This window comes from Scyliorhinus canicula, chromosome 10, assembly GCF_902713615.1.
Source record: "Scyliorhinus canicula chromosome 10, sScyCan1.1, whole genome shotgun sequence".
Taxonomy (NCBI): Eukaryota; Metazoa; Chordata; class Chondrichthyes; order Carcharhiniformes; family Scyliorhinidae; genus Scyliorhinus; species Scyliorhinus canicula.
The window spans coordinates 109,391,316-109,405,956 of record NC_052155.1 but is presented as its reverse complement, the minus strand read 5'-3'; the positions used below and the strand labels follow the sequence as shown (position 1 = coordinate 109,405,956).

Sequence of the window (14,641 nt, the reverse complement as noted above, 5' to 3'; positions counted from 1 at the left end):
TAAGGCCCCCCCCCCCGGGTGCCCAATCCCCCCGCCCCTACCAGGGCGGCCGCGGACCGAGTCCGCAGCCGCCACACAAGAGTCCCGACCGGCCATAGCATGTTAGTTACATGCCGTCGGGAACTCGGCCATTTGACAGTGGAGGATCGCAATGGCCCCCCCCAGCCTCGCGGAGTACTACACGCACACTCTGGGGGCCCGGAGAATCGCCGGACCGCCGCCGGGCCCGATTTTGCCGCCAAATTGGATTCTCTGCCCCACGCCAAACGCAATTTCGCCGCAGGGCTGCGGAGAACCCAGCCCCGTATTTTGCTTAATATTATGATGTTACTTGTCCCTCTCTCTTTATGTCCCATGGCTCAATGCAGAATGAAGCAAGCAATCTATTTGAGGCAAAAAGAAATGCTGGAAATAAACAGATCAATCAGCACCTCTGCATACCAGGTTGCATTATGAGTGTGACATAGAACATAGAACAGTACAGCACAGAACAGGCCCTTCGGCCCTCGATGTTGTGCCGAACAATGATCACCCCACTTAAACCCACGTAACCCGTATACCCGTAACCCAACAATCCCCCCATTAACCTTACACTACGGGCAATTTAGCATGGCCAATCCACCTAACCCGCACATCTTTGGACTGTGGGAGGAAACCGGAGCACCCGGAGGAAACCCACGCGCACACGGGGAGGACGTGCAGACTCCACACAGACAGTGACCCAGCCGGGAATCGAACCTGGGAACCTGGAGCTGTGAAGCATTGATGCTAACCACCATGCTACCGTGAGGATTTCAGAAGAACTGAAAATTAAGAGACAAATACGTATATATCGAAAGGATGATCCTTGGAATGATGTAACAGATCATATCAGTTACGTAAGAGACTAATGAAACAGAAAGAAAGTTTTGAAGTTAGAAAGCGTTTTTCACAACCTCAAAAAATTCCAAATGCATGCGATACCCAATGAAGTAATTTTAAAGCATACTATCAGGAAAATATTGCTGTCATGAAAGTATCAGGGAAATACAATTCTGCTGATACTATTCTGGTTACACATTTTACAATGAAAGAAAATTAAGGCAGGGACAGAGAAGTCTGAGTGAATGGAACTGCATTTGACATATGAGTTTAGCAACACTGTCAACACATTTTACCTAATGGGGACAGAACATGAATGCTTTGAATAAGTTAAAGTTTCAAAGTAAGAGATACGAGGTGTGAAAGAGTGGCATGAAGAAAGGTTCATAAAGTAAGTCCACATAGAACATGCAGTGCAGAAGGAGGCCATTCGGCCCATCGAGTCTGCACCGACCCATTTAAACCCTCACTTCCACCCTATCCCCGTAACCCAATAGCCCCTCCTACCTTTTTTGGTTACTAATTGGGCAATTTATCATGGCCAATCCACCTAACCTGCACGTCTTTGGACTGTGGGAGGAAACCGGAGCACCTGAAGGAAACCCACGCAGACACGGGGAGAACGTGCAGACTCCGCACAGTGACCCAGCAGGGAATCGAACCGGGGATACTGGCGCTGTGAAGCCACAGTGCAAGCCACTTGTGCTACCGTGCTGCCCGAAAATCAATAAATCATAGAATTTAGAGTGCAGGAGGCCATTCGGCCCACCGGGTCTGCACCAGCCTTTGGAAAGAGCACCCTACCGAAGCCCACACCTCCACCCTATCGTCAAAACCCAGTAACCTCACCCCACCTTTTTGGACAGTAAGGGCAATTTAGCATGGCCAATCCAGCTATCCGGCACATCTTTGGACCGTTGGAGGAAACCGGAGCACCCGCAGAAGCCCACGCAGACACGGGGAAAACGTGCAGACTCCACACAGACAGTGACCCAAGCCGTGAATCGAATATGGGACCCTGGAGCTCTGAAGCAACTGTGCTAACCACTGTGCTACCGTGCTGCACCAAATAAAGGTAATTAAGTCTGAGTTCCAATGAGGTTTAGGTCAGATAAGGGAAGATCAAAGGGAGAATTGTATTTCAGGAGATATTGAAATATGTGCAAAGGTTGTTTTTAGACATCAACCAACAGTAGGAAAAGATGTTTACCTCCCACCGACAAGTGTCTGTGAAGAAAGCCGTTCTTGTAAAGGAAGCTGCTGGTTTTACCTCCAAAGCAACACACAAAGAAATGTAACAGCCTTGTGTGGTAACCGTTACTGGATTTTTAAATAGATTTTAAAATCTATAAGATGTTGTGCAACAATTTGGGAAAGGTTAGCTCTGAAGGTAGTTAAGTTTGTTTGGAAGTGTTTAAATTAGTGATACTGTGTATAGTCATTGGCTTAGTTAAATGTATTTTTAATTTGCTTTATTGTTCTTCTTTTTATTTCTTAATAAATGTTAATTTTATTTAAAATCATCACAAAAACTCTGGGACATAATTCTCTGGATTTCAAACCTCTCATACTATGTCAAATTTCAAAAATACAGTTGAGGACAGTTATTTCAAGTTTCCCTTCTGCGATTTGAACAACTCGGCCTTTACCATCAGCCATGTCCTTAACTCTATTCTCATTTATAATATAGGAAAGGTTCACACAGCAAGCTCCCACAAATACAATATGATAATGGACAGCTAATCCACTTCTTTTTAGTGACGTTTATTGAGGAATAAATATGAGCCAGGATACCAGGAATAAAACTAATTCACTTCTTCAAAATAATACAGCAAGATCTTCATGTTGTAATTGAAAAATGGCACATCTAACAGTGCAGCACTCGCTTAACATTGCACTGGAAATCAATCTAAATTTTTGTGTCATGTCACAGGAGTGAGAATGGCACTTGAATGAGCCAAGGAAAGTGGAAGAGGCAGGAGAGATAGAAAGAATAGAAAACTTGGAGATCAGGTATAACATTAAAACAGATTTAAAAATAAGAATACAACTAAAGTCTTAAATTACTGAGGTCAACTCAGGCCAAAGGGTGACATGGTGCCATGGTGAAAGATTAGTAATAATTCTCATAGCTCGTATTGAGCTTTGTTGCAACAGTATAAAAGGCAAATTAGAGAGAGGTGAGAGTGGGAATGGGAATGAGAATTGAATTAGTGAGCCACTGGCAGTTTGAGGTGGACATGCTTGTGGACAGAGGGAGATATTTGGCAAAGTGGTTGCCTAGTCCCATTTGCTTTTCCCAGTGTAGAGGGGGCACATTCTGCACAGTGAATACTGTCAACTAGTTTGGAATAGAGACACATGAATGGCTGCCTCGCACAAAACAATAATTTAAGGTCTTGAACAATGATGTGGGAACAAATGAGTGGGCAAATCTTTATTGTGTGCAGTCACTTTAAAGAACCAATGCTGGGCAACTTGAAGTGGATTTAAAGAACGATACAGAATGCCCCAGAAGGCACACCAGTTAAATAGCGGCAGGATGGCCCGCTCCCATCAGATGGAGATCCTGCGAGACAATGGACATGTGGTTAGCGACAGAGAAGGATTAAGTTGTCTGACATGAACAATCAGATGAGACAGGCCACCTGGGTGAAGGGGCAGTGGATCCTCACCTCTGTGGTCCAGGCCAGCCTCTCTGTCGGTTATTGCTCTCTCCTCAAACAACTCCGCGATCACCAGGGACCGTTCCTGATTGGGGCTGCGGACTCGGATCTCTGGTACTCCACCCACCTTTACCACTTATTAAGGGCTATCTTCTCCTACGGGGACAAAGATGGATGGATCAGGAATGTCCATAGCAGATGGCGTGTGTGAGCACCGCTTCTGGACATGGAGGGGTTGTGCTGGTGGGTGCCAGGGAGTTATGACAAACAAGCATGAAGATTGAATGCAGGCGGGTATGGGGGCAGGTCAGGTGCAAGTTGCCAGCCAGTGATTTGGGGGGGGGGGGGCGGACATTTGAGGGGTGGCAGGCGTACCTGATGCCGGGGGAGGGGTGGTAACTTAACAACAGCTCGTTGGCGGTTGTTTGTGTTCTTCCCACATTGGACGGCAATCCTCCTTGCCATTCTGCCCTCACTGACAGCTGTTGCTATTGCCCTATTGCCCCCCAGGTGGCATTGGCCCCTGCTGCTTGGCCTCTGACCCCCTCAATGGAACAGGATGCCTCGTCTCTCATTCACAGCATAGAGAAGCCTGGTCAGGCCAGCATCCCCAAAGCAAGGAGCAGGTCTGCGCTCTGCCATGCTTTTGTGTTAACTGGAGTGAGTGGTGAGGGAGCGTTTAAAAGCAGTTCCCCCTCGTTACCAATGAGACACTGAGACGCGAGTCTGATGTATCAGAGGGCAAGGCAGCCAATCATGGCGAGAAGCTCATGGGGGTTCATTTTCAACATTAAGTGCTGTTAAATATGGGCCGCGATATCACCAACGCGGCCGTCAAGCAACACCCCACTAATCGCGCCCGAAATGATGTTGAAAAATATTTTGTTAAATCTTGCCCACGGTCTGGAAGTACAGACATCGGATGAATATTTTATATTACTGAAAAGAAACATGTTGCCAAAGCTTTTGGTCTTGCACTTATCAGGACATGACAAATTTCAAATGATCACCACAAATTTATACTATAGGAAAAAAGGATGCTTATTGTTTTTCAAGTCATCACTCGATTTGTAGATACACCTGACACGGTTCCTGACATTCGCTCCATCACTCCACACTGAGTGTTGATTCTCGGGCTTAATGTTCTTGGTAGAGTGAGGAATATGCTAAGTCATGAGGTTACATTTATAATTGAATAGACTTCTGCAGCTTCTGAGACAACAGCCCCCCATGGATAGGCACTTTTGAACTGCCAGATCTGTTTGACATCCATCGTATTCAACACAATGATAGTGCCACACAAAACAATGGGTGGTGTATTCAATGTGAAGATGGGATCTCATCTCGAAAAGGGGCAGAAATTTTCCATTTCTCCAGAGTGCTGGCTAAGGCTGGAAGCCACTGTGCAGTGCGTCATCTGCACAGCCGTCTTTACTTGCCAAATTGCACAGCACTCTGCAAAACAAAAATGTAAGCATGGCCCACGCCATCACACTGGTGACACAGGGTGGGAACATTGGAAATCCAGAGAGTGGGACACCCTTTAAAAGGTGCCTCAATCTCTGATTAAACTAAATACACACACATGCACAAACACACAGATCGCCCCACACGCATATGGACGTGCTCCGCTCCCTCCCACGGAGATCATCCCTCATGGATAGGCCGAACCTCTCAATGGAGCTCTGCAGTGGATGAGGCCCCCTCACACTACTCCTTGATACTCAGGGAGTGCCAGTGTGAAGTGCCAAGGTATTGCACAGCCATGACCCTCTCCCCCGGGGGCTATACCTACCTGTGCATCCCTGGCGCATTCCTTCGACCTGGTTCCCATTTTTAAAAAACAGTTCTAAACCTTGCTGAAGTGGGGGGAACAATGTTGCAAGAAGCCCGCTAATTATATTTAAGTGTATTGAAATAAGGTTCCCGATCTTCCTGGGGGGGGGAAGTTTGTTGTGTCACTGGCGGGGGTTGGGGAGAATCAGAAAACAAGATCTCACCAGCAAGTGAAGAGCATGGTATCAAGGAGCCCCAAGCAAAACGGGAGTGAGTGGGAATCGATGGAGAAACTCTCCACTGGTTAGAGCCATACCTAGCCCAGAGGAAGATGGTTGTGGTTGTTGGAGGACAGTCATCTTAGTCCTGGGACATCACTGCAGGAGTACCTCAGGGCAGTGTCCTTGGCCCAACAATTTTCAGCTGTTTCAATATATATTAAGAGTGGAGGATTCAGCAATGGCCATTGAATGTCAAGGGGTGATGTTTAAATCCTCGCTTGTTGGAGATGGCCGTTGCCTGGCACTTGTGTGGCGTGAATGTAACTTGCCACTTGTCAGTCCAAGCCTGGATAGTGTCCATGTCTTGCTACATTCTGACATGGACTGCTTCAGTATCTGAGGAGTTGCAAATGATGCAATCCCCATTTCTGATCTTATGATGGAAGGAAGGTCATTGATGAAGTAGCTGAATATGATTGAGCCCAGGACACTTCCTTAAGGAACTCCTGTAATGATGTCGTGAACTGAGATAATTGGTGAGTAAATGCAAGTTTTTTGTTTTTGCATTATGTACTTCATCAAACGATGCTATATGTAAAACTCTCATATTAAATGCAAACAAAGAACATAATTATTCCAGATTTCGGCCAGTATTGATTTTATTTTTATAAATACCATTAGGGAAAGTGCTACGTCGTTGCAAAACAAATGTTAAAATATTGCATTTGTTGGTTAAAGGAAAAACAGGAGGATTAGATAACAAGTTATATTTATGCCAGGTGTGCCAGCACTTCAATGGCCATGTGCTGTCCATATGGTATGATGAGACTGAAAATGGCACACATGTAAAAATGATAGAATCTGAAATAAATTACATTCCCTAAATATCATGCTCATTTTCTGGCCCTGCCCGTCTCTGGGATTTTCCGTCTTGCCAAAAGTCAAGGGACTTTTGGCTAGCCCACTGCATAGCCCACGGCGATGCTTACCACAGCAGGGCCAGAAAGTCCCGGCCCAAGTGTGGCATTATTCATTAGAAAAAAACTCCTTTCTTGTGTTCAATTTCAAACGGAATTACTGCTGCTAAGCAAAATTGTTTATTTTTATCAGGAGTAAAATATCACATTCTTTTCCCTAGGTCAAGACTTCTCTTGTACTAACAAAGTGAATAGGACAGCTAATTGAATCCCAGACATCAGCCAATGTCAGTCTAAGTTGGTTTGGAGGAAGTAGCACTGCAATCAAATTACCTCAATTTATCTTCTGCTTCTAGTGTTCTTCCCTAGCCACAGAGTTCAGATCACAAACATTATGAGTACAAGCTTACATATCACTAGTCTATAGTGTCACTTTAGTGCTTGAAAAAAATGCATACATTTTAATCTGATCACAGCATGGTAGTCAACTCTTCCATTACCCTAAGATGGGTCGTATTTGGTCATGGCAGTAACAATACACCTGATTTTTCTTTCCTCCTCTGACCTCAACAGAATTTTCACAAATATGAATACCCAATTTGGAATCCGTGTCAAGCTGGATGCTGCCTCAGGAGACTGAGCTATTTTGGCCACCATGTTGTGAAACTGCAAGTAGTCAGCCTCCAGCCCTGCTACACCCTAATGAGAGAAAATCAATCCAGAGATCCTCAGGGATCACTGAAAAGCCAGCAAGCATTGCCCAGTTTCTTTGTTCAATTCTTGGCACGGGCATCTTGCAGACAAGTTCTCAGAGAATGACAGCAGCATTATGCTATGACATCTGTACCATTTATATCAAATGAAATACTTTTGTCAGTTTCTGATGGGAAGATCCCATGAAATGCCTGTCAAGCACACAGGAGGCAGAGTCCCGGAATTAGGTCTTCATTACTAGTGTCGCTGGTATATTAGTAATTGGTGCACATGGAGTTCAGAACAAGATGATTAGCCCTAATATCTCTTTACATATTCTCTGCATTTCACTATTTCATAATTTCAACCGAACAGCAGGAGCTGCTGTAGTCTGACACAAATCTGAGAAACAGCACAATGTTCTTGGTTCACAACTGGAGATAAGCCAGTGCATACAGAGTTTTAAAAATATACTTCTGTGTTGTTGAATTGGATAGAGGGTATTTTTCTAACAAAGGCTTAATGCTAAGTAGCGTGGGGCTCGATCCTGCTGCAGTTCTTTAATAAATAAAAACAAAAAAGGGACTATCTGTGGCAATTGTTCAATTATTAAACTGAAACACTTAAATGACACATAACTTACTCTCGTGGCTTTGTGCTCAGCAGTACCCGAAGAGGCCTCTTGCTACTGAAGCATTGCTGCAGGAAGTGTTCAACTTCCTGAAAGGGTCGTAGGAAAACCACAATTCCATTGATCGCAAAAATCTTCTTTCCAACCTCTAGACCTGCCATCTGGAGTGAAATCACAGAAAATGTAATGCACACAAGATTTAGACAAAAAATAATAGCTGTTACATAAATGACACAATAAGATAAGTCATATAAGATTTCCATAGTTCACTTAAAGCCTGTTTACAGACATTGCTACGGTTGTAGGCATTCATTTCGTCAAACATGATGTTAAAATGATAAACCTTACATGAAAAATCTACAATTCCATTATATCTGAATTGAGTATAAAGTTTTCTAAAAATTGATTTCCAGGAACATTTCTATTTTCTTAAGGTTTTTGTTTCCATTTCTGAGCACTTCGCTCTTGGATTATTTTAAATATTAAATAGGCATTCATTGTTTTCTTGCGTTTGCCTGCTTCAAACATTATGCCCAGCTGATGACAGCTGGATGATCTATTCCAGACTTCTGACCATCTATAACCGGTGCCTGAGGAGTTGGAGAACAACCCATTATGGTTCAATTCCAAATTTTCCTGAACTCTAAGTGGGAAACTCTGTGCTCCCCTCGGCACATGTTCAAGAGGCTGACATATGAATTGACAGTGCAAACAATCCCAGACTAAACTCCATTGAAGTTGCATAAACTCACTTGGTGGAAGTAGGCTGCACATTTTCATACAAACATATAATTAGGAATAGACTTTTTGGATTGAGCTTGCTTCGCCATTTTATAAGATCATGGCGGATCTTATCATGGCTGCAGCTCCACTTTTCTGTCTATCCCCTATCCCCCTTGACTCCCTTCTCAATCAAAAATCTGTTTCACTCAGTTTTAAAAATATTCAATTACTGTGCCTCCTCTGCTCTCTGGGAAGAGAATTCCACAGATTAATGACCCTCAGAGAAAAAAAAATCACCTTGTGAAATGAAAATCGCTTATCGTCACAAGCAGGCTTCAAATGAAGTTACTGTGAAAAGCCCCTAGTCGCCACATTCCGGCGCCTGTCTCTGTCCTAAATGGAAAACTGTTTATTTTTAAACTGTGTCCCCTGCTTCTGGTCTCTCTCATGAGGGGAAATATCCTCTCAGCATCCACCCTGTCAAATCCCCACAGGATTTTATATGTTTCAATAAGGTCACCTCTCACCCTTCTTTTTTTTAAAATTTAGAGTGCCCAATTATTTTTTTTTCCAATTAAGGGTCAATTTAGCGTGCCAATCCACCTAAATCTAATCTTTGGGCTGTGGGGGTGAGGCACAGCAGACACGGGGAGAATGTGCAAACTCCACACAGTGACCCGGGGCCAGGATCAAACCCGGTTCCTCAGCGCCGTAAGCAGCAGTGCTAACCACTGAGCCACCGAACCGTCCAACCTCTCACTTCTAAACTCCAATGGGTATAGGTCCAATTTGTTCAAACTTCCTTCATAAGATAAGCCGTTCACCTTAGGAAGCAGCCAAGTGAGCCTCCTTTGAACTGCTTCTAATGCTATTATATCATTTCTCAAGTAATGAGACCAAAACTGTGCACCGTACTCTAGATGTGATCTGATCAGTGCCCTGTACAGTTGTAATAAAACTTCCCTACTTTTATATTCCATTACTCTTGCAATAAACAACAACATTCCAGTTGCCTTCTTTAAGAGTCCTTCCTGCTTATTTCCTCTGTTTCCATGTCTTTAATTTTATTATTTTGGTCAGAGACCCATAACTGGAATGTGCTTTTAAACAGAAGGCAGAAAGTTGAAACAGCCTGTTTGCCTGGACACTATGTTTCCAGATTTTGTATTTTGGATAGGCGAAGCCAGACCTCTTGGCACCGAGTGGATCTTAGGGAGTCAGTTCAATTGGTTAACTGGCAACAATGGGTTGGCCAGGACAATGTCCTACATGGTTCTCTTTCTCTATATATCTATATATTGGGCGGGATTCTCCCCTACCCGGCAGGGCGGGGGGTCCCGGCAGGATGGAGTGGCGTGAACCACTCTGGCGTTGGGCCGCCCCAAACCTTGAGGGGCTAGGCCCGCGCCGGAGTGGTTGGTGCCCCGCTGGCCGGCGGGAACGGCCTTTGGCGCCATGCCAGCTGGGGCCAAAGGGACTTCGCCGGCCGGCGGAAGTCCGCGCATGCGCCGGAGCGTCAGCGGCTGCTGACGTCATCCCCGCGCATACGCAGGGGAGGGGGTTACTTCCGCGTCCACCATCGTGAAGACTATGGCAAACGCGGAAGGAAAAGAGTGCCCTCACGGCACAGGCCCGCCCGCCGATCGTTGGGCCCCAATAACGGGCCAGGTCACCGTGGAGGCACCCCCCCGGGCCAGATCGCCCTGCGTCCCCCGTCTCCCCCCCCCCCCCCCCCCCCAGGACCCCGGAGCCCGCCCGCGCCGCCTGGTCCCGCCGGTAAGGTAGGTGGTTTGATTCACGCCGGCGGGACCAGTATGACAGCGGCGGGACTTCGGCCCATCACGGGCTGGAGAATCGCCGGGGGTGGCCCGCCGACAGGCGCGGCGCGATTCCCGCCCCTGACAAATCTCTGGTGCCGACTTCGAGAGACAGCGGGGACGGGATTCATGCCAGCCCCCGGCGGTTCTCCGACCCGGCGGGGGGTCGGAGAATCCCGCCCATTGTTCTGAAAGCAGAGTGCCTGGTACATGGCTGATGTGAACCCGAAATGATACTGAGTCTGATCAGAAAGAAGACAACGCTGCCAGAGAAAACCAGCTGAAGCCGAGAAGGAAGATGTACCAAACGAAAGTCTGAACTTCAGAAAGATATTCACAGGACATCATCCCAGTGCAACTGAGATCCTTGTCCTTTTATTTTTCCATCACTCATTCCCCTCATGTGTGTGTGCCTAGAGAATGGGACAGGTTCGTGAGCGGAGACTGGGAAAGAGGTAGTAGATAGTCAGTTACATTTTCTGCCTGTTTATTTCTAATACTGTACATAATAAAAGGTTACTTGTGTTTCAAAGTTACAAATCCGGTGACTAGTTTATTGGGATCAACCAAGGACCGCGGGTATTTTAAATAAAATCTAATTTTGCCTGTGTTGCGACTCCGGCTCAAGTGGGGCTAGAATTGATCACGCACTAGCCCAGGGTGCCGCGATACTTCCTAATCACTTGCTCTACCTTCATATTAACTTTTTATGATTCATGCACCAAGACACCAAATCCCTCTGTACCGCAGAGTTTTGCTATCTCTCTCCATTTTAATTGCATTCTGGTGTTCCATTCTTCACACAAAAGAAGACAAGGTGTGGTTGACGGCGCGGGGGGGGGGGGGGGGGGGGGGGGGGGGGGGGTTGACGGCATGGGGGGGGGAGACACCCTTCGGAACGACAAGGCCATGGCTGCGGGCACACGGATGGCCACCCAACCCTTTCGCTGTCGCGGCTCAGGTGTCCCGGCCGGCCTGACGTGTGCCAGACCCCACCCACCCAGCTAGCAGCACACACCAGTGGGTAGATCCAGGGCAGCACTCACGGCAGCCCCGAGTGAGGGTAGTGCCACCAGACGGTGGCCGTCAAGGTGACGGTCGCCCTCAACTTCTTCGTGACGGGGTCGTTCCGGTCACCGAGTGGGGGACCTGTCTGGCATCTCGCAGCTGTTGGTGCACAGGTGTATCTGAGCTGTCACTGACACCCTGTACAACATCGCGGGCCGATACATACAGTTCCCTATGGACCGCCCCCACCAGGATGCCCGCGCAGAGGTGTTCGCCGATGTTGCTCGGTTACCCATGGTCCAGGGGGCGATCGATGGAATGCACATCGCCCTGCGGCCCACATTGGATGAAAGGGCCATGTGCATAAACAGGAAGGGTACGTACTCAATGAACGTGCAGGTGGTCTGTGACTACAGGATGACGATCAAGCACGTCTGCGCCAGGTACCCTGGCAGTGCGCATGACTCTTTTATATTGGCCCAATCGTTCATCCCTGGCATGTTCAAGAGACAAACCCTCCCCCTGGTTGCGGGGCTGGTTGCTGGGTGACAGGGTTATGGAACATAGAACAGTACAGCACAGAATAGGCCCTTAGGCCCTCGATGTTGTGCCGAGCAATGATCACCCTACTCAAACCCACGTATCCACCCTATACCCGTAACCCAATAACCCCCCCCTTAACCTTACTTTTTAGGACACTACGGGCAATTTAGCGTGGCCAATCCACCTAACCCGCACATCTTTGGACTGTGGGAGGAAACCGGAGCACCCGGAGGAAACCCACGCACACACGGGGAGGACGTGCAGACTCCACACAGACAGTGACCCAGCCGGGAATCGAGCCTGGGACCCTGGAGCTGTGAAGCATTTATGCTAACCACCATGCTACCGTGCTGCCCTCCATTGCAGTCGTGGCTGATGACGCCTATACGGAGGCCACAGACCGTTGCGGAGCACCACTACACTGATGCCCATAGTGCGACCAGGGGTGTGGTCGCGTGGTGCTTTGGGCTGCTCAAGATGCACTTCAGGTGCCTGGACCCCTCTGGAGGGGCCCTCCAGTACCCATCGGAGAGGGTCAACCGCACCGTTGTGGTCTGCTGATTCCTGCACAACATAGCCCAGCAGAGGGTCAATGTGCTGGAGGAGGAGGAGGGGCCGCACGTCACATTCACCGGAGCTCAACATTCCAAGGCAGCACCCCGCACCCAAACTGGCACCCAGTCCCCGCCCCACCCCCGCACACATCGGATGGAGCACAGAGGCAGCTTACATAGCTGTGAAAGGTGTGTAATAACGGACGTCCTGTATATGTGCCCGATCCCGTTTAACTATTCTGTGCCTTGCACTCGTGCTAACTTACTCAGCGTCTACCTTTCTGGCCTTACGGGCCCTATTACTACGTCTCGGTGTTCCCCCAGACAGTACAGGAGAACTGGAGGCGGATTCCTGTGACTCCTGCCCTGTGACTAGTGTCCCCTTCAGTAGCCATTTCCGGGGCGGCCCAGCCTGGATGGGCCAGGCTGCACCTCGTGCGATTGGGATGGCGTGGTGCCACCCTGTTCTGCCCGCTGCCCACCAGATGCACCAGGGACGGTAGTGGGGCGGTGGAGTCCAAGGTGGCATGGAGTTCCGGGACCTCCCCTGCAGGGGGACCCGGAATAGGCCGCATCATCTCCCTCCTCCCTCAGGGTGCCCGGTGGCCCCCGGGCCTCTCCATGGGATGGGGGTGCGAGCGGATCCAGCACCCGGGGCACGCCGTCACCTGGCGCTTCCAGTCCTGGAGCCCCGTGCTGGTATCGACCAGGGTCTGAACGTTTGCAGCCATGGAGCTCAGTGAGTTGGCCATCCCTGTCTGGCCCTGTACAACGCCAGCCATCACCCGGGCAATGGCGCCAATGCTTTCAGCGATGGCCTCCTGAGACCGCGCCAGGTTGTTGAGCGCCTCTGCGATGTTCAGCTGGCTCTGGCTCATGGCTGCCTATGAGAGGGCAGCCCTGTCCTGGGCCACGGAGGCCGTGTGCACAGATAGCCCCAGGCATTGCAAACTCAGACCCATGCCTGACACCGTCGCCACCATTGTCTCCACCGTGGACGCCACCCATGCGGTGTTGGCCTGTGTGGCACTCATGACCGGCACCATTTCCTGCTCCTGGACGTGGATGCACTCCTCCACCTGCGTCTGCAGGTGCTGGAAACCGGCCGTCACCCCCTTTGATCGTCCCTGGGTCCCTGACTGCAACGGGTCCATGGGTGGATGAGGGAATTCTAGGAACGTATGGTCTGCCCTCTGACCGTCTGGGCCCTCGGCTGCTCCTACCTCCACCTGCTTTACGGAGCAGCTGTGTGGTGCCCACCAGTTAGTGTCCCAGAAGCCTCATCACTAGAATGGTCAACCGAGGTGAGTCTCTGCGATGGCGGAGGATGTAGGAGACAGCTGTGACACAACCTCAGTGTCTTCATTGGACCTGTAGTCGGGGGTCCCCTTGGTGCGGTGTCCTGTCTGTCTGTCCCCTCCATGTTGGTGTCGTGTTCTGTTCTTTCATGTCTGTCTGTTCCCTGTGCGCTGCTGTCGTGGATGTTGGTCTTGTCGCTGGACTGGGCCGGAGGGCTGTTGCTTGAGCTGCCCTCCCTGTCGCTGCTGGATTCCAAGTGGGCTACCCGCCCAGGCGCTTGCCGGGGGCGGTGTCTGCCAGTGGGCCCGGTTGATCTGCGTCGGCAGCTTGCCGCGGGCGGTGTCTGCCAGGTGGGTCGGGTCGATCGCCGCGTGGCCCTGCAAGACACAATCGACCATCATGGTTAGGCAGGTGGATGAGGGTGTGGGTCGTGGTAAGGAGTGAGGGGACAGGAATGAGGGGAAAGGGCTGAGGGGAGAGTGTTGAGGGGACAGGAATGAGGGGAAAGGGCTGAGGGGAGAGTGTTGAGGGGAGAGGGCTGAGGGGAGAGTGTTGAGGGGAGAGGGCTGAGGGGAGAGTGTTGAGGGGAAAGGGCTGAGGGGAAAAGGCTGAGGGGAAAAGGCTGAGGCGAGAGTGTTGAGGGGAGAGGGCTGAGGGGAGAGTGTTGAGGTGGGAGGCTGAGGGGAGAGTGTTGAGGGGAAAGGGCTGAGGGGGGAGTGTTGAGGGGAGAGGGCTGAGGGGAGAGTGTTGAGGGGAAAGGGCTGAGGGGAGAGTGTTGAGGGGAGAGTGTTGAGGGGAGAGTGTTGAGGGGAGAGGGCTGAGGGGGAGAGGGCTGAGGGGAAAGGGCTGAGGGGAAAAGGCTGAGGGGAAAAGGCTGAGGGGAGAGGGCTGAGGGGAGAGGGCTGAGGGAGAGTGTTGAGGGGAGAGGGCTG

General features: G+C 49.5%; 1 protein-coding gene across 1 annotated transcript in view; it reads right to left on the bottom strand.

The window, feature by feature from the left end:
* The window catches only part of prex2 (phosphatidylinositol-3,4,5-trisphosphate-dependent Rac exchange factor 2), a 624,716-nt gene that overhangs the window by 360,074 nt on the left and 250,001 nt on the right, over positions 1–14,641 (bottom strand). Inside the window, exons 10-11 of the mRNA XM_038808469.1 lie at positions 8,055–8,139; positions 7,778–7,926 (exon numbers count right to left, since the gene is read on the bottom strand). Of these exons, the coding sequence (XP_038664397.1) occupies positions 7,778–7,926; positions 8,055–8,139 (234 nt within the window). The remainder of the gene's footprint in view (positions 1–7,777; positions 7,927–8,054; positions 8,140–14,641) is intronic.